The sequence below is a fragment of the Capra hircus genome, chromosome 16 (assembly GCF_001704415.2).
Source record: "Capra hircus breed San Clemente chromosome 16, ASM170441v1, whole genome shotgun sequence".
In the NCBI taxonomy this organism is placed as follows: domain Eukaryota; kingdom Metazoa; phylum Chordata; class Mammalia; order Artiodactyla; family Bovidae; genus Capra; species Capra hircus.
In genome coordinates, this window is record NC_030823.1 from 42,768,151 (window position 1) to 42,785,880 (window position 17,730).

The following is a 17,730-nucleotide window of genomic DNA, read 5'->3' on the forward strand; positions in this document are numbered from 1 at the left end:
AGAGCTGGTCCCTAAGTTAGGTGGGGGGTGGGGGGTGGTGGGTGGAGGGTGCCTGGAGGGGCCGGGAGGGTGGTGTGCGTCTCGGTCCCAGGCTCCCCGGCGGCTCGCGATGCACCAGTGCTGACTCAGGGCTTCCCTCGCCCTCTTCTCTCCCCGCGCCATCACCTGCCCCGGCCTTGGCCCCCGGAGTCCGAGTTGCTGGTTCTCTGGGTCTCCTTGCGCAGGGGCGGTGGGGACCCAAGCCGCCGCACGCCCTCCCCCGCCCTCCCCGCCTCCCGGGGCCAAGTCAGCAGTGCTGGCCGCCGCCGGGGCTGCAGCAGCGGGCGGCGCAGAGGCCCTGCACCACTGCTCCGGGCTGGCGGGCGGCGCGCCTCTGCCGCGCTCTCGTCCCGACGGCCACCTCCCGGCGGCTGCGCGCAGCCAGCGCCGAGACAGTACCCGGCCTCTGATTGGTGCAGTGAGTGAGTCTCGGGCTTTATTTATACAACCTTTTCTGCACGACTCGACTTCCTCGGAGTTGAGGGCTGGAGCCGGAGGCAGCCTTCCTTCCCGGCTGAGGATGACAAGCCGGGCTCTGGTACCAGCGACTGTCTTCGTGCATCCTTGGATGGATCATCTTCACCTGCTTCTGTGCGGAGCAGCCACCAAGTGTGGGGCACGATTTGCGGAAACCTCCATAGAAGAACAAGACTGTGTGGCACCTCGTTAGGGCTGGGAGGGCGAAGGCTTTCAGACGAGCCCAGGGATGCTGTGTTTGGGCCCTGGCTTTGGACCTCCTGCTCTGAATCGTGGACACCGGTCTGAAAAGTGAGGCTGCCTTTCCAGCTGGGGGGTAAGAAGGGATTCTCAACTCCGGCATCCTCTTGGGTGATGGCAGAGGAAGCTTCTCGGACCATATCCTTGAATGCTCCACTCAGGATATCTGGGAAAGACCATGGAGACGGACTGAGGCACAAAAGGTGATGGGAGAAAGGTTTTTTATTCCCATTGTCATGGAGTTAGTTGAAGAAGGTTAAAGTTGGATGAGGAGGGAGTCCAGCTCCCCTGCAGAGGGAAGCTGAGCCAGCAGGTATGGGTGGTGTCTGGTCGCTGTGGGCCCTCCTGGGTGAAGTGAGGGTTGAGGGGGCAGGAGTCAGGGACCCAGGGACAGAGAAGTTCCCCAGGGGGTCTGGGCAGCACTTTCTGCTCAGAATAGAAGCCTCCGATGCAGGTCTTCGTTTATACCAGGGGCATGAAAATGCTGCCCGACTCGTCCCCTGGGACCTGTCTCCTGGCAAGATGGGAAGTGATGTCAGGCTGCCTGCTCTTCTGGGGCTGAGACAGTTCGGAGATTGATGCCTCTCACCGTCTTGGGCCCTGGACTTCTGCGGGGAGAGCCTGGGTGCTGGGGGCCGCTCCCTCCCATGGCTCGCTTGAGTGTCTCCACCTTGGAGACTGCCCTTGAAGCCTGCATTGCGCTGGGAGGAGGAGGAGATGGCAGAGGAGGAAGAGGAGGGGGAGATGGCAGGGGTCGAGGGGGAGATGGCAGGGGTCGAGGGGGAGATGGCAGGGTTCGAGGGGCCTGCAGACCCTGCTCCCTGCTGATGTCATCAGTCTGAGGGCCTGCACCAGCCGGAGGCTGCCCCAGAACTGACACCAGGAGCCTTCCTGCTCAGTCTGGGACAGGCGCAGTGCTGCGGCTGCCAATATTCCTGCCAAGGACGCAGGGGCAGGTAGCTCTCCGAGGGACTGCCTGTACCCTCCAGGCAGAGCCAACTGCTCAGCCGAGTCCCCGGGCCTCCTCCAAGAACTGAGGTGTAAGGCAAAGGTGAGGGCTGTGAGAGCCAGTGGTGGGCCTGGATTTCAGCTGGAATGGGACACTGGTGGTGCCCACCTGGTTCCGAAGACAGGGAGGACTAAGAGGCAGGTGGTGGCGGCGGGGGGTTGGGGGGCGGGTGGAGAGGACAGGAAGAGGCTCCAAGGTGTTGCTGGGATCCTGGGGTCCCAGGGCCAGATCTTGGCCCAAAGCGCCTTCCCCACTGACCACTTTTGCTTTTCCCCCAATGCAGAGTCAGCTGTTTTTCTGCTGTGCCCATTCTCAGCAGATCTGGTTAAGGATCAGAAGCTACCTTTCCTCTGATGCATGCAAACTTTAGCCCCATACATGGAAGATACTTTGAAATCATCTGATGGCAGCCCAAGCTCAGAGATGAGGACCGTGAGGCCAAGAGGTTAACTGACTTGCCCAAAGGAGACAGGAAGCATAAGGGCAGGTCTGTGAGTCCCTGGGATGTGTTTCAACCAGCACGTCGGACAAGGACGAAGTCATCAGCGCTGGACCCATCGAGCACGCTGACTCCAGTGAAATAGGACAAGGTAAGGAAATTGGGGACACTGATCTGAGGTTCTAAAGACCACAGGCAAAACTTACTGGACATCAGGCATTGCTGTTCTGGGAACTGAACGTTGCCTTTGAGCAGGTTTGCAGCACCTCTCCTTTACAGCTTTCACTGGGCAAAGTGTCCAGGGGAGAAAACGTAGGACTTCTTTTCTAGTTGTTTCTCTTTAGAGTTCTGGGAATTTGGGGTCACTGAAGCCTGGTGGCTACCAGTTCAGTTATTAATTCTGTAGCTTAGACTTCCTCCAGTAGAGGGCAGCCCAGGACTCAGGAAGAAAACCCAGCCTCTCACTGCAGTCCTGGCGGTTTGGGGAAATGGGGATATGAGTTTTTATTTGGTCCCGTGCATTCAGGCCGGAGAAGGAAAGGGCAACCCACTCCAGTATTCCTGCCTGGAGAATCCCAGGGACAGAGGAGCCTGGTGGGCTGCCATCTATGGGGTCGCAGAGAGTTGACTGAAGCAACTTAGCAGCAGCATGCATTCAGGCAGAAGTTTCTCAGGATTATGTTTTGACCAATAGAACAGAAAGTTTACCTAGAAATTTCCCTGCCATTCAGGATGTGTGTCATCTCCTGGGTCCTCCCACATTTCATTCTGGCTTCTTAGAAAGGTCTTGGGGAATTCAATACAGAGGGGTATGCTGTGGTTTTCTTTGTTCACAGTTCTTAGAGTAGGCTTAATGAGTCATTTGTGCCTCTGTTATCTGAGGAAATCTCACAAAATTCTCAGGGAGAGCTGGCCATCCTTGAACAGGCTGGCAAAGGACAGATGGCCAGACCACCAGCAACCCTGCATTGGGCATGCTGGTCCTTTTGCAGGAGCTTCAGCCCACCCTGGGATTTCAGGTGGGTCCTTATGCCCACCTCTTGTTTGCGGAATGTTACAGGACAGTAGCAAACCCAGACAGGAGTCCACATGAATCAACCACTGGGTCTGGCCTCATTTTTTCCCCACTGATCTCTCCCCTGATGGTCTGTCTTTCTGTCCTTGTTTGGGGATTTCTACTCGACATCTCAGCTCATCGTCTCACGCCCAGTGAGTTCTCTGTTTCCCCTAGTGGTCCCACATTGTTTAATGCTGATTTGCAGTTGTGAGGAAGACCAACCTGAATACCCTTGAGATTAAAATGTTTCTTGCTAATAACCTTCAGCTACTCAGAGGTGAATTACTGCAATTATCTAAAAGACAGCTCATTTTCTTGTGTCATGAGATGACCTTTGCTCTCTGTGGTAAAATATGCTTTTTAGATGGCAGGCTATCCTGTCCAGGGGTTCTGGAGTTCTTAGTTCTCCAGTTGGGGGTGGGGGTAAGACTGTGTCATTAGCTCACTGCATGGGCCTGTCAATGTAACTGCTGCAGAGCAAGGGAGCTGCCAGACCCCTTGTTAGGTGCAGGTTAACTTGACAGAAGTGGAGAAATTTAACCAAGAAATGTGACTGGGGGCATCTCAAATAGGACCAGTAGACAACACATAACTTTTTGACTCTAGTGGTATAAAATTATTTCTCCCAAAGAATTATTTGATAATTTGGTTCAACCCAACAAGCATCCACCGACGTGAAAATCTGAGCTGTGAGTAGGTACACACAATAGAGGGTATGATCCTTGCCTTTGCTTATTTATTTTTAAATATTTACTTATTTGGTAGCATTGAGTCTTAGTTGCAGCACACAGGATCTCTGTTGGCCTCGTGCAGGATCCTTCGTTGGGGTGCTTGGACTAGATGTGTTGTGTGGGATCCAGGATGCAAGGCCTTCAGTGGTTAACATAGGAGGGCTTAGTTGCTCCAAGGCTTGTGGGATCTTACTTAGTTCCTCGACCAGGGATCAAACCTGCACCCCTTGAATTGCAAGGCAAATTCTTAACCCCTGGACTACCAAGGAAGTCCCCTGATACTTGCCATTAAAAGATCAATAGAGGGATTTCCCTAGTGGTCCAGTGGTTAAGACTCCACACTTCCAATGCAGGGAGAAAGATCAATCCCTGGTTGGGGAACTAAGATCCATAGGCCGCTCAGTCAATAAACAGATAAGTAAATAAATGAAATGCTGGTTCTGAGGCTCTTTGGGAAATATTTTTTAAAGTCAATAGAATTAAGGGGGGAGGGATAAATTAGGAATTTGGGATTAACAGATACACACTCCTATATACAACAGATAAACCACAAGGACCTACTGTATAGCACAAGGAACTATATTCAGTATCTTGTAATAACCTATAATGAAAAGTGAAAGTGAAAGTCATGTCTGACTCTTGGCGATCCTGTGGACTGTACAGTTCATGGAATTCTCCAGGCCAGAATACTGGAGTGGGTAGCCTTTTCCTTCTCCAGGGGATCCTCCCAACCCAGGGATAGAACCCAGGTCTCCCACATTGCAGGTAGATTCTTTACCAGCTAAACCACCAGGAAAGCCCTATAATGGAAAAGAATCTGAAAAAGAATATATATGTGTATAACTGAATCACTTGGCTGAAATTTGGAAATCCAATGCTGAAACATTGGAAATCAAGTATACTTCAGTTTAAAAAATCAATAGCATTTCAGTGTCTGCCAACAGGGTGGCAGGGCACTGAGGGACAGGGTCACTTCTCAGTGACACTTAATGGTTCCAGGTCTACCCTTTGCTCCTTCTTCCTTGAGTCGAGCCTGGTCAAGAGTGGGCACTCAGACATCTTGCCAGTGTGCCAGGTCACTTGAGTTTATAAGTGTGCCTAGAAGTGGACCTGTCCTGTCCTGGGGCTCAGATGCCTGCTACAGTGCCCTGTCAATATCTGTCACTTGTTTTCTTGGGGCAACTTGCTCCAGGGTCTGTCTGCTGGGACTGAGACACCTAGCCTGGGCTCCATGTTCAAAAAAGATGCTTAGATTTTTAAAAATCATTTCTAGTATACACTGCAATTCTCTTATATTTGAGTTGTGTGTATGTTAAAAGCATTTGACTTTATTATATTATTTTTTAAATTTTATTGGAGTGTAATTCATTTACAGGGTTTCCCTAGTAGCTCAGTTGGTAAAGAACCCACCTGCAATGCAGGAGACTCTGGTTCAATTCCTGGGTCGGGAAGATCCACTGGAGAAGGAATAGGCTACCCACTCGTTTTCTTAGGCTTCCGTTGTGGCTCAGCTGGTAAAGAATCTGCCTGCAATGTGGGAGATCTGGGTTCCATCCCTAGGTTGGGAAGATTCCTTGGAGAAGGGAAAGGCTACCCACTCCAGTATTCTGGCCTGGAGAATTCCATGGACTGTATATTCCATGGGGTCACAATGAGTCGGACACGACTGAGCAACTTGCACTTTCACATAATTGATTTACAGTGTTGTATTAGTTTTATGTGTATAGCATAAGGATTTGGTTACACATATTCAGGCTTCCCTGGTGGCTTAGACGGTGAAGAATCCACCTATAATGAAGGAGAACCAGGTTCGATCCCTGAGTTGGAAAGATCCCCTGGCGAAGGGAATGACTACCACTCCAGTATTCTTGCCTGGAGAATCCCATGGACAGAGGAACCTGACAGGCTACAATCCATGGGGTTGCAAAGAGTCAGACATGACTAAGAGATTAACACTTTCTCTTTCACTGTCATATACATATATATTCAGGGCTTCTCAGGAGACACTAGTGGTAAAAACCCACCTGCCAATGCAGGAGATGTAGAGACGTGTGTTCAATCCCTGGGTGTGGAAGATCCCCTGGAGGAGAGGCATGGCAACCCACTCCAGTACTCTTGCCTGGAAAATTCCATAGACAGAGGAGTGTGGTGGGCTACAGTCCACAGGGTCATAAAGAGTCAGACATGACTGAAGCGACTTAGCACACATGCACACACATACGTATTTTCATTCTTCTCACATATACGTTATTACAGAATATTGTTATCTGTTTTATATATAGTAATGTGTGTGTGTCAATCCCAAGCTCCCAATTTATTCCCCCCTACCTTTCCCCTTTGGTGACAAGATTGTTTTTGAAATCTGTGAGTCTGTTTTATAAGTTCATTCATATCATTTTTTATCAGATTCTTCATATGAGTGATATCATAGGACATTTGTCTTTTTCTGTATGACTTACTTCTAAGAGCATTAAATTTTAAATGTTTAAAATGCATTTTTCTAATCCTGTCTTGACATCTCTCCATCCTGTAAACTCCCAGGTCGCCTTAGACGCGGCATTGGCCTGGATGCCTCATGTCCTCTAACCGGCCCTGCCGCACGCAAAGCACTGCCCCTTTGTGATCTGAAGGTCACCTTGTCCTGCAGCCCCAGTGTTGTAAACAGTCCGTTCAAGTTCTCAGAGACGCCAGGCTTCCGTCTGTGTGATAAATGTGCTTATTTGATAACAGGGAGTGGACCAGACATAAGTGGTTTTTAAAGAAAAGTACAAATTAGGTTTTTCTTCAAAACAGGAGTAAGATAGGGCTGATAAAAATGTGAAAATGGGTCCAGATTGTCTCTGATGCTCCCTCCCCTCTGGCCTTCACCCCATAGGTCTCCCAGGCTACCTTGGAAGCTCCGAGGGACTCCAGGTCACTGAAGAGCCTCCGCTTAGCGCCTGTGCTCAGCCTGGTGGCCTGAGCACCACATTCGGTTGCATCTGCCCATCTCTATCTTCCAGCCTGGATGTCTGTCCTAATGGATTCTGTTGAGGACACCAGTGCCTATGGGTCTCTGGAAGGTACACGCTCTCTCAGGCATCTCCTGGGGACTGCAATGCCTTAACTCGAAGGAGAAGTCCCTCCCAGCAAAATCCCTCTTTGGAGAGAAGGCTGGTGAAGGAGACTGGAGCAGCCTGCCAGGCACCTGCAGGCCACCTCCCTGCTGGTGCTGGAATTGCATTGGTTTTCACAACTGCTTTGCTTCTTGGCTTCCCCAGCTCCCTGGAGGCCCAAAGCAGCTGCTCTCCCAAGGCATTCCTACCAGGGAAGGAGACCCAGCTCCAGCAAAGATGTCCTGTGAGTGCCCTTTATCTCTTCCAGATGCTTGCTACACATGGTTTTCTGAAGGCTGTGCTAAGCATTCTTTCTATTTATAGAAAGACAGAGGTGAGGCTAACCTGGCAAACTAAGGGGAAAGGGGCAATGGCTGCAAATACAGAACTTGGCAGCATCCGCCCAAAGGATTGAGGATGGGTGTTGGTGTGGTCAGCCAGAGAAGGGGTTCCAGTAAGTATAGGAGCCTGAGGCATCATTCATAAGCGTCATCCCCATGGTCTTATGTTGGGATGTCTATATATTCTAGGATCTGGGAGGCTTTCTGGCTCTCTTGACCTCAGCATTCCTTTGGGGGTAGACTTACTTTAGGTGGGTGGCCCATTCCACCAATTACTGTATCTCTTTAACATCTGTCCCATTTCGTGGGGGCCCTAACCTGTCCTTGGCATTTTTTCTTTTTTTTCTGGCCACGCTTCGCAGCATGTGGGATCTTAGTTCCCCAATCAGGGATCAAACCCATGCCCTTTATATTGGAAGCACAGAATCTTAACCCCCGGACCTCCAGAGAAGCCCCATGTCCTTGGCATTTCTATAACATTCCCCACTCAACAACCTGAAAGTCCAGGCATGGAACTGTGTTCAACCAACCCTCCAAGGATGACCCTCTCTTCTATAGGACAAGCCACTTTTCCTTCTGGCGTGGGTTGACTTTTCTTTTTCTTTTTCTTTTTTTTCCTTTCTAATCAATAGAATAAGGCAGTTATCTACATCAGAAATAAAATGCTTATGGGAATTCCATGGTGGTCCAGTGGTTAGGTTGGGGCTTCCCTGATAGCTTAGTTGGTAAAGAATCCACCTGCAATGCAGGAGATCCCGGTTCGATTCCTGGGTTGGGAAGATCCTCTGGAGAAGGGATAGGCTACCCACTCCAGTATTCTTGGGCTTCCCTTGTGGCTCAGCTGGTAAAGAATCTGCCCTCAGTGCAGGAGACCTGGGTTTGATCCCTGGGTTAGGAAGATCCCCTGGAGAAGGGAAAGCTACCCACTCCAGTATTCTGGCCTGGAGAATTCCATGGAGAAGTCCATGGGGTTGCAAAGAGTCTGACACAACTGAGGGACTTTCACTTTCCAGTGGTTAGAACTCTGTGCCTCCACTGTAGGAGGCCCAGGTTCGATCCCTGGTTGGGGAAACTAAGATCCTGCAAGCCATGCAGCACAGCAAAAAAAAAAAAAAAAAAAAAAACTAAAAAAGAAACAAAGTGCTTGATCTGTCAATCAATGAACTGCTCCCAGGGCTATCTCCTAAGAATAATTAGACCTCTCTCTGTCCTCAGTTAGAAAAAAAGGTGAATTTGATGCCCAAGCCACGGGGCAACTTTAGGAGCTGGAGAAACGTAAAGCTGTGTTTAGTTAAAATGCCCAGTCAGCATAGCCATGATTAAACACTTAAAGTAATTCTCCCCTTTGTACAGCATTTTGACTTCTTACATTTATTTGCTATTTTTAATTCAGTGGAGATTTCTTCACCAACCCAACAAGTCAAGTTGCGCTTCCTTATTCAGAAGTGGGGTTTTGAAGAGTGTGCTTGCTGACACAAGGGCTTTGCAAGGGCTAGGCAGGCTCCCTGGAGCACCCTCACAGGTTACACATAGGTCCCCACACTGGCCCATCCACCATGGGCCCACCAAATGACTTTCCGGTATATCAACTGAAAAAAAACAACAACCTCAGAGCTGAGAGTTTTGTTTTATTTGGCGGACACCCTGAGAACTTAAGCCCAGGACATAACCTCTCAGATAGCCCTGCGGGACTGCTCCAAAGAGGCAAGCGAGGAGCCAGGATACATAGGAGTTTCTGCAACAAAGACCAAGTAGTCAGAACATCAAAATATTGCTGCTATTGTTGTTGTTGAGTTGTTCAATCGTGTCCGACTCTTTTGCAACCCTATGGACTGTAGCCTGCTAGGCTCCTCTGTCCATGGAATTCCCCAGGCAATACTGGAGTGGGTTGCCATGCCTTCCTTCAGGGATCTTCCCAACCCAGGGATCGAATCCTCGTCTCATGCACTGGCAGTCGGATTCTTTACCACTGAGCCACCTTACTGTTAAAGAACACCAGACATCTCAAGTTAAGAATTTAGCGCATGTCTATGCATGGGAAAGATGCAAAACTCTGGGCTTGCTGACGTCATTCCTTGGTATACCCTCAGCTCTCTGGGGCCAGAATGTTTTCTCATCCTGAGTCTCCTCAGGGTACCCCCTGGTGGTGGCTGCAGCGGCTGACTTCTAGCTGGGGAGGGGGTGCTTCCTGCCTCCATCCTGAGTTCCCTCAGGGCTTATGGTCTAGGTGGCTGTAATGTGGTGGCTTGAAGATTGCAGCATCCTTGTTTATCAATATGGCAGCAACATCTGTCATTCACAGATGCAGGGTTGCAATAGGCAAGTCCTCCCCACCACCAAGCCCCTTTTCTTCTGCAGGGTCCAGTCTCAGACCCCGTGTTACCACAGTGCTGTCTTCGAGGGTATAAAAGACAGGCTGCTTTGGACTTGTCAGGACCTGCCAGGGTCCAGGCACAATAGCCACAGGATGCCCGACTCCCTTGTGTTACCTACACCAGGATTAGATTTTTTTTGTATCTTGGCCCAATTTATTTATTTCTTTTTATTGTTTCCTGTGGCATATGGGATCACAGTTCCCCAACCAGGTATCGAACCCACAACCCCTGCAGTGGAACACAAAGTCTTAACTACTAGACCACCAAGGAATCTTCTGAGTCAGGGGAGTTAGCATTTATCAAGAGTGCTGGAGTTAAAAAAAAAAAAAAAAGAGTTCTGGGACTTTCAGAAATCTGCTGGGTTCATGCCATTTATTTTGGGCCACTAAAAAGAATGGTGCCCTCCTTTTTTCCTTCTATTGAGATATAACTTACATACCATACATTTCACCACTTAAAAGTACAGTTTGTTGGACTCCAGTATTCAGTCACCCCTCTGTATCCACGGGTTTTGTATCCATATCAGTTGTATGAATTCAACTGACAGTTGACTGAAAAAATTAAAAGAAACTATGTCCAGAAAGTCCCCAAAAGCAAAACTTGAATTTGCCAATGGCCAGCAACTATTTACATATCATTTACATTAAACTTAAATGGCTACCCAATCCAGTATTTTTGCCTGGAGAATTCCATGAACAGAGGAGCTAGGCTACAGTCAATGGAATCACCCAGAGTCAGACACAACTGAGTGACTAACACAATGCTATACTTATTTACATTGTATTTATATTGTATCAAGTGTTATGAGTGATCTAGAGATGATTTAAAGTATACAAGAGACTGTGCATAGATTATATTAAAATAAAATATTACCTTATTTTATGTAAGGAACTTGCGTGTGTGCTAAGTCACTTTAGTCATGTCTGACTCTTTGTGGCCCTATGGACTGTAGCCTGTCAGGCTCCTCTGTCCATGGGATTGTCTAAGCAAGAATACTGGAGTGGGTTGCCATTTGCTTCTCTAGGAAATCTTCCCAACCCAGGGATCGAACCTGAGTCTCTTAGGTCTCCTGCATTGGTAGGCGGGTTCTTTACCATGAGCATCTTCAAATTTGAGGATCTTAAGAGGGCCCTGGAACTGTCCCCCATTTAGATATGGAGGGAGACTAGATTCACAAAATTGTGCAACCATCAGTATGATGTAATCTTAGGATATCACTATCCTTTTTTAATTTTTAAAATATTTATTTATTTGGCTTTGTCGGTTCTTAGTTGCAGCATGCAGGATCTTTGGTTTCAGCATGTAGGGTCTAGTTCCCTGACCAGGGATTACACTCAGGTCCCCTGCATTGGCAGCACGGAGTCTTAGCCACTGCACCACCAGGGAAGTCGCTAGCCTTTTTTTTTTTTTAAATTCACATTTTTGGACAAGATCAATCTCATAGGCTGATTTGGAAGTAGGACTCCTTGGGCTTCTGTGGTTAAATTTAAGACATGAATGCCTCCCGAGTGCACTGTTTTGAAGCTGTGTCTGGGTGGGGGCCATAAATTGAAGCTTGTGCATGCTACCTCTGTAGCCCCCTTTCTCTATAGTGCCCTTGCTTGCTAGTCAGGGGTGTGTGTACATCTGCATCTGGGTATGGGATGAATTCTGCGAGAAATACAGATGGGCTGAACACCCTCGGTGAGACAGACTGACATATGGAGATGCCTTTATAAACCAGTCCTCACTTATACATACATGATTAAGGAGGGGGGTGGGGGAAGGCCTGAATGTGGTTTGGCCTCTCTGAATGGAAAAGTGGATATAAATCTTATTTCAAGTCCTCTAGTTACCGGAGTCTGGAGTCTCCCAAATGTACTCCTTCATCTGTCAGCCGCCCAGGTCAAGGCATTTTGGTGGCTCTGAAAGGAAAGGGAGAAGAAAGGACCAGTGAGGGTGGAGGTCTCAGCTGGAAATGCTCCCAAATGTCCATAGGTGTGGAGCAGGGAACTATAGCTTCCTTGGGCCCAGGGCTCCAGAGGTTCCTTAGGTAAGCTGATGAAGGCACGGAAGTGCCTGCTGTGTGCAGCAACTCCATTTACTGCAGTCTTTACAACCACTTGAGGGGTGCGGGGGTCGTTCATTCATTCCACCAACATATATTGAGTCCATACCGGGAGCCTGATGCTGTCTGTACACACAAGAACATCAAGGCGTGGAGAGGCTAAGCAATTTGCCAAATTGAGGCCAGATGCAGTTGCTTAAGGAGTGAGGCTTGGGGGTCAGAAAGGAATGAATATGGGTCCCGGTTCCACTTCATTCTCCCCCTCGTGATGGTGGCCAAGTTTTACCCTTCTGGTCCTCAGCTTTCTCACCTGGAAATGGGTTAGTACTAGTATGTATTTCACAGGACTGTGTTGAGAATTGAAAGAGATTACTATCTAGGGTGGATTTAGGTTGGCACACACTGTCTCCTGCACTGCAAGCAGACTACCATCAGAGCCACCAGGGAAGCCATCCCCTGGAGAAGGAAATGACAACCCATTCCAGCGCTCTTGGCTGGAAAATCCCATAGACGGAGGAGCCTGAAAGGCTACAGTCCATGGGGTCACAAAGAGTCGGACAAGACTTAGCGACTTCACTTACTTTCTTTCTGGCACTCTGAGCACTCAGTGTGAGTTAGCTTTATTATTATTATTCCCTGAGGTCACACACAGAATCAGAATTAGAACCAGCTTTTCCCTTCTGTTGCCTGTGCCACCTCCAGAGCCACTGACCTCACTGAAAAGAAAGTGTTACTCGCTCAGTCTTTGTGACCCCATGGACTATATAGCCAACCATGCTCCTCTGTCCATGGGATTCTCCAGGCAAGGATACTGGAGTGGGTTGCCATTCCCTTCTCCAGGGGATCTTCCCGACCCAGGGATCAAACATGGGTCTGCTGCATGGCAGGCACACTCTTTACTGTTTGAGCCACCAGGGAAGCCTTGGCCTCATTAAATTCTCCTAAATCTTTGAGGATCTGCAAAGGCCTTCCCCACTCAAGCTACCTACAGTGATGGCCACTCTGGGGGGAGGGTGGGTGGGAAATGGTCCTCTCCCCCACTGCCCATGTGGGGAAAGATAGCTATCCAGTGCATCTGGGCATTCTGACCGGCTCTTTCCTTCTCTAGGACTGGGAAAGGCTGGGAACATGGGCTCCATGCAGACTCATCCCTGTGAGCCGGGGTCTGTCATCTGTGAAATGGGGTCAGCTCACAGCTGGCCTCACTTGCTCCCCACAGTGTGCATGTGATGACATGCTTGGGGCAGCAGCCACTTCCCGCCAAGGACCATCTTCTCCCAGTGCAAGATGCAGGCGTCTCATGGGGCCAAGAAGACCCTAGTCCTTCAGTTGTGTCCCTGTGAAGAAAACAAGTCCCTGCAGGGTCTCGGTGCATCGCGTGCAGAGTACCGCAAGTGTGAGTTTGCTAAGGTTTGCCTCGGAGGAAGCAACAGCCCCGAGTGCAGAACTCTTGCACGGGGAGGCCTGGGTAACTACTCTTTCCTTTATACCAGGCCGTGAGGGCCGCAGGGCAGTTTGTCTCCCAAGGGTCCCAGGTCCAAACCTGGTTGGATTGGGTAGGATCTATGGTGGCTGGGGGCGGGGTGGTGACTGGGGAGTCCCCTCCCCACAACAGAGAAGGGCGTCTTCAGGGCCACCGCTGCACATGTGTCCCCATCAACCCCAGGGGCGTCCCGCGACATGCGCAGGGCAGTGTAGAAACCGCGAGGAAAGGGAGGCGCGCACCTCACCGGCTGCCCGGCGCCTCGCCGCGTCCTCATCTGTGCCTCCGGGGACCTGTAAGGCAGATGCTGGGGGCTGCACCCGGCCCCTCGGCTCAGCCGAGCCCTGCCCCCGCGCGGTCCCCGCCCGGCACGCCCAACTCTCCAGCGCCGCGTCTCGGCGATGACCACCACCCGCCTCTGCGCCCCTGGACGCGCGAGCCGAGCCACCTAGGCGGCAAGCAGCGCCGGAACTTGGGGGCGCGGTGAGTGGGGGCGGGGCGCCGGCGGGCGGTGGCCCCTGCAGGGTGTCTGATTCTGGCGCTAGAAGTCCTTCCCCGTCTCCACGAATCGGGGCTGTTAGGTCCTTCCCTGCTCTCCGGGCTGGCTATGTCCCGGACGCGACAGGTCCAGACGTGGGACACCTCCCTCATCCGCGCTCGGGACGCGGTTTCTCCTTCCCTCTTCCTGGGGTTGAGGCCCGCGGGTTGGGCATTGCGGCGAGCGGGCCCCATGGTTTCGTTTGCTTTGTTACAGGCCCCCTTCGGCCCGCCTGGGTTTCGGTCCCGCCGCGGAGCGGCGAGAAGCTCCCGGAAGAGTCGCGATGGCCGTGGAGTCCGGTCGTCGGCTCCGGGAGCGCGCGCCGGGAGGAGACGAGGGGCGCCGCGCTGTTTGCGCTGTCGCAGAGGACGCACCAGTCCCCGCGGGCGGCAGCGGTGGAGGGCCCGGGACCCGGTGCCTATGGGGGACCGGCTCCAAGGCGGAGCGCGCTCGGTGCCCCGGCAGCGCGCCCTGCCGCGGCACCCCGGTCTTCTGTCCTAGCGTACACCCCACCCCGACGTGACTCGGGTGGTTGCAGCGCTCCCGCCCCGTTCCTGAGGGCTGGCGCCGCCCCCACCCGCCCCTCCGCGCCCTACCTGCACCCTTTTCCTTCTCAGGTGGAGGAGAGGGCCGGCGCCCGGTCCTCTGGAGAGAGACGACTCCACGGATCTGGGACCCGAGAGACGCGTCTCTCGCCCCGGGGCCGGGTGGTTCGCGCAGGAGGAAGGACCGCGAAGCGGGCTCTGCCTGGGCTTGCCTGGGCTTGTTCAGAGCCGGGCTGCTTCCCTCAGTGGCCGCGCCGATCTGGGGTGATTTCGAGATTTTGCGGGAGCCTTGGAGCCAAACCCCAGGGAGGAGGAGGCCGGAAGCCTGCGCGACCAGTTCGCCGTCCAAGGATGGAGCCCAGGTAAACGCTTGCGTTCTCGGTCGATGTGAAAGTTGGTAAAAGAGGCAGGAGATAGAACAAGTACTTTAACAACAAGAAAGAGAAGCCTGTTGAATTGCGCTGCCTCAGAGTAGTAAGAAGAATGTCCAAGAAACAACAAAATGCTCTTTGATTTCATAATCTTGAGAGGATTTTTTTTTTTTTTTTTTTTTTTTGGATTTTGCATGGCTGGTTATTTTTCTCCTCCTCAGTCTCCGTCGTGGGTGCAGGAGGGCTCACTGGTCTAAGAGTGGAAATAGGGACTCTGGTTTTACTGCCGCTGCTCAGCCACGTGCTATCTGAGCAAAGAGCTTGACTTCCTGAAAGTGGGGGCATTGAACCTAGGTCCCCAAGGTGGTTGTGACAAGTGCTTCGGTCACTAAAGGAGTGTTATTTAAGAAGTCCAGCCTGCCAGTTCGTGTTTTAAAGAGAGGAACAGGAGAAAGGGTTTCAAACTTCCAGTCCGGAGGGCTGTCTTCCTCCTCCCCATCCCAGTCTCTCCTTGCTCCCCACACCCCACACCCCAGCTGGTGGGAACGCAGTCCAGGCTTGGGGCTGTGGGTCAGGATGACACTTCCGGGTCAGGATGGCACTTCCGGTAGTTCACCTTCCTGGTAGGCACAGGAGCCTTGCATGGATGCGTCCCGCCCCACCCCCTCCTCCGGCCTTAGTTTAGGTGGATGGCACCGCATAAGGGACCTATGCCAGTGCCTTCACGGTTTCTGTGCTGCTGGGGCACAGGGAGCAAAGGGACCACATGCTGGGCAGACAGGCCCAGCCGCTAGCACCCCCAGCCCACCATACACCCTTGCTGGTCTCCTGCAGCAGGAAGTGGCTGGGCGTCCTGGATAAGTGCCTGTGGAGCTCTTCTGGTCAGAAGTCGTGTCAGGAAAGCAAAATGGCTCCCTGTGAGATATGTGGGGCCAGTTCTGCCTCTGCCCCCAGGTCTGAGAGACCTCCATGACAATGGCTGCTCCCCTGAGCCTCTGAATGGCAGTGGCTGAGATGGGGGGCCTAGGGAGGAGGGGGTTCTCCTGTACTCCCTGTTATTCCCCTTGAAGATCTATCCAAAAGCACAGAGCTGATGGGGACATTGGCTGGTGCCCTGAGGCCACTGGCATCAGCTGCCCTGTGAGTTAGTGGCTTGTTTCCTGAGCTTCCCAACCTTGAGGACTGGCCAAGACAGTCCTGCTCCACCTGCCAATCCATCTTTCTCTCTGGTCTCAAAAATTCCTTGGTTACCAGGCTGGGTGTCCCCGAGAACTGCACTTTTACGCCCCACCCCTTGGCACCCATCACAAATCAATGATGCTAAACCTAGACTGGCTTCAGGTCCTTCTCTTCACCGCAAGCCAGGCAGCACTTCCCATTGATGGTATAAGCAGGTCTTCCCCAGCCCTGAACCTGCGCTTGTAACTGGGCCCTGGGCTAGCAGGTACAGGAAAGTGAAAGCACGCACAAAATGCTGCCCCTGGTTAGAGGCTGCTCAGCCTTGGTTTAGAGGAGGTCAAATGTAGGCAACAAGAAAATGACTTGTCAGCACCCATTCATTCTCTCATTCAGCAAATATTTATTGAATCCTTGCTGTGTGCCTGCATCATCTAACACTGAAAATACCCCCATGAGCCAGCCAGGCAGACCCTTGCTTTGGTGGCACAGCTGATCTTTGAAGGAGGAAAGAGGCAATAAATGAACAAAATAAATATTTCAAATGTTAGGTCATGATAAATGCTGTGAAGGAGTTGGAGGGTGAAGTGCTGGGGAGGGGTGTTGTGTCGCTGGGAGGGTGAGGTTAAGTCAGTGAAGTGAGGGGAGGGTTTTTTAGGTGGGAGGGTCAGCAAGTGCAAAGGTGCATTTGAGAAATTTACAAGGAAGCCAGAGAGGCTGGAGGTGAGTGGTAACTGTTTAAGTTGGGCAGGGCTGAGAATTTAGAATGAAATCCAAAGGGTGATGTTCCCCAGCCTTTGGAGGGTTTTGAGCTACAAACGTCATGATCTTATGTTTTAAAACAATGGCTCAGGCTGCTGTGTAGAGAACAGACACAGGAGTGGCAGCTGGGGAGTACCTACTAGAGGCGATTCCTTGGTCCTACTAGAGACCACAGTAGCTGCAGGAGGCCTGTAGCCCAGAGGGGATAGAGGCCATAGTTGTTGAAGGTAGAGCCAACTGAGTCTGTAGCTGGATGGACAGGGAGGATGGGCAGGGGAAAAGACAAAAATGACTGAAGTTTGTGGCTTGCATGATGGGTGAATCATTTATGGAAGCGGGGAAAACTGGGAGGCACAGGCTACAAGGTTCTGATCTGGCTACAGTAGGTCGTCTGTTAGACACCCAAGTGGAGATGGTATTGGATGCTGGCAGCTGGAGCATAGGAGAGAGTTTAGGGCAGGGAAATCTTAGTGACTACCTAATACCTTGAGACTTGAGGTTGCTGAGAGGGGCATTTGGGGAGGCTTGGGGAGAGCTTGAGAAGGTAGAAAGGAGTCGCCTTGGGAGACAGAGAGAGAACAGACAAGGGAAGTGGCAGAACAATATGGCACGTGGTTGATAAATATTTGTTGGGTGGATGGACACATGAAATGTCGTAGGACTGCTGTGCAGTGCTGGGTACCGAAAGGCCCAGTGGGGGATGTAATAGGATTTTAAATGCACTGGGATTTCTGGGACTCACAGGGCTGGGGAGACACCAAGGCAGTCTGTGGAAGTGGAAGGGATATGATCTGAGCCTGGGAGAGCAGCCAGGATTCTGCGGAGAAGCAAAAGTAAATTGAAGGGAATGGCATTAGCAAAATTAGGAATGCATGAGGCATATTTAGGAGTCTGATGCATTTATGGCATAGTTAGACTGGGTGGAGAGTTCTTATGAAAGGGGGTGGGTGGGGTGGAATTGGCTGAAGCTCTTTGCCCCCCAGGGGTGGCTGGAGGACAGAGAGC

General features: G+C 51.3%; 1 protein-coding gene and 1 long non-coding RNA gene across 5 annotated transcripts; one reads left to right on the forward strand and one right to left on the reverse strand.

Moving 5' to 3' along the window:
- Nucleotides 458-14,924, reverse strand: LOC108637776. Of its 4 annotated transcripts, none has more exons than XR_001919293.1 (3): nt 14,468-14,924; nt 11,639-11,707; nt 458-945 (listed from the first exon to the last, which is right to left on the reverse strand). It is a non-coding gene; the product is annotated as an uncharacterized LOC108637776 (long non-coding RNA). The 4 variants fall into 4 exon arrangements; XR_001919291.1 differs by lacking the exon at nt 458-945 and adding an exon at nt 9,370-9,410; XR_001919292.1 differs by lacking the exon at nt 458-945 and adding an exon at nt 10,043-10,354.
- On the forward strand, nt 13,578-14,459 carry LOC108637775 (translation initiation factor IF-2-like). Its single transcript, XM_018060390.1, has 2 exons — nt 13,578-13,816; nt 14,088-14,459. The coding sequence occupies exons 1-2, from the start codon at nt 13,638-13,640 to the stop codon at nt 14,392-14,394; spliced, it is 486 nt and encodes a 161-aa protein (XP_017915879.1). The 5' UTR covers nt 13,578-13,637; the 3' UTR covers nt 14,395-14,459.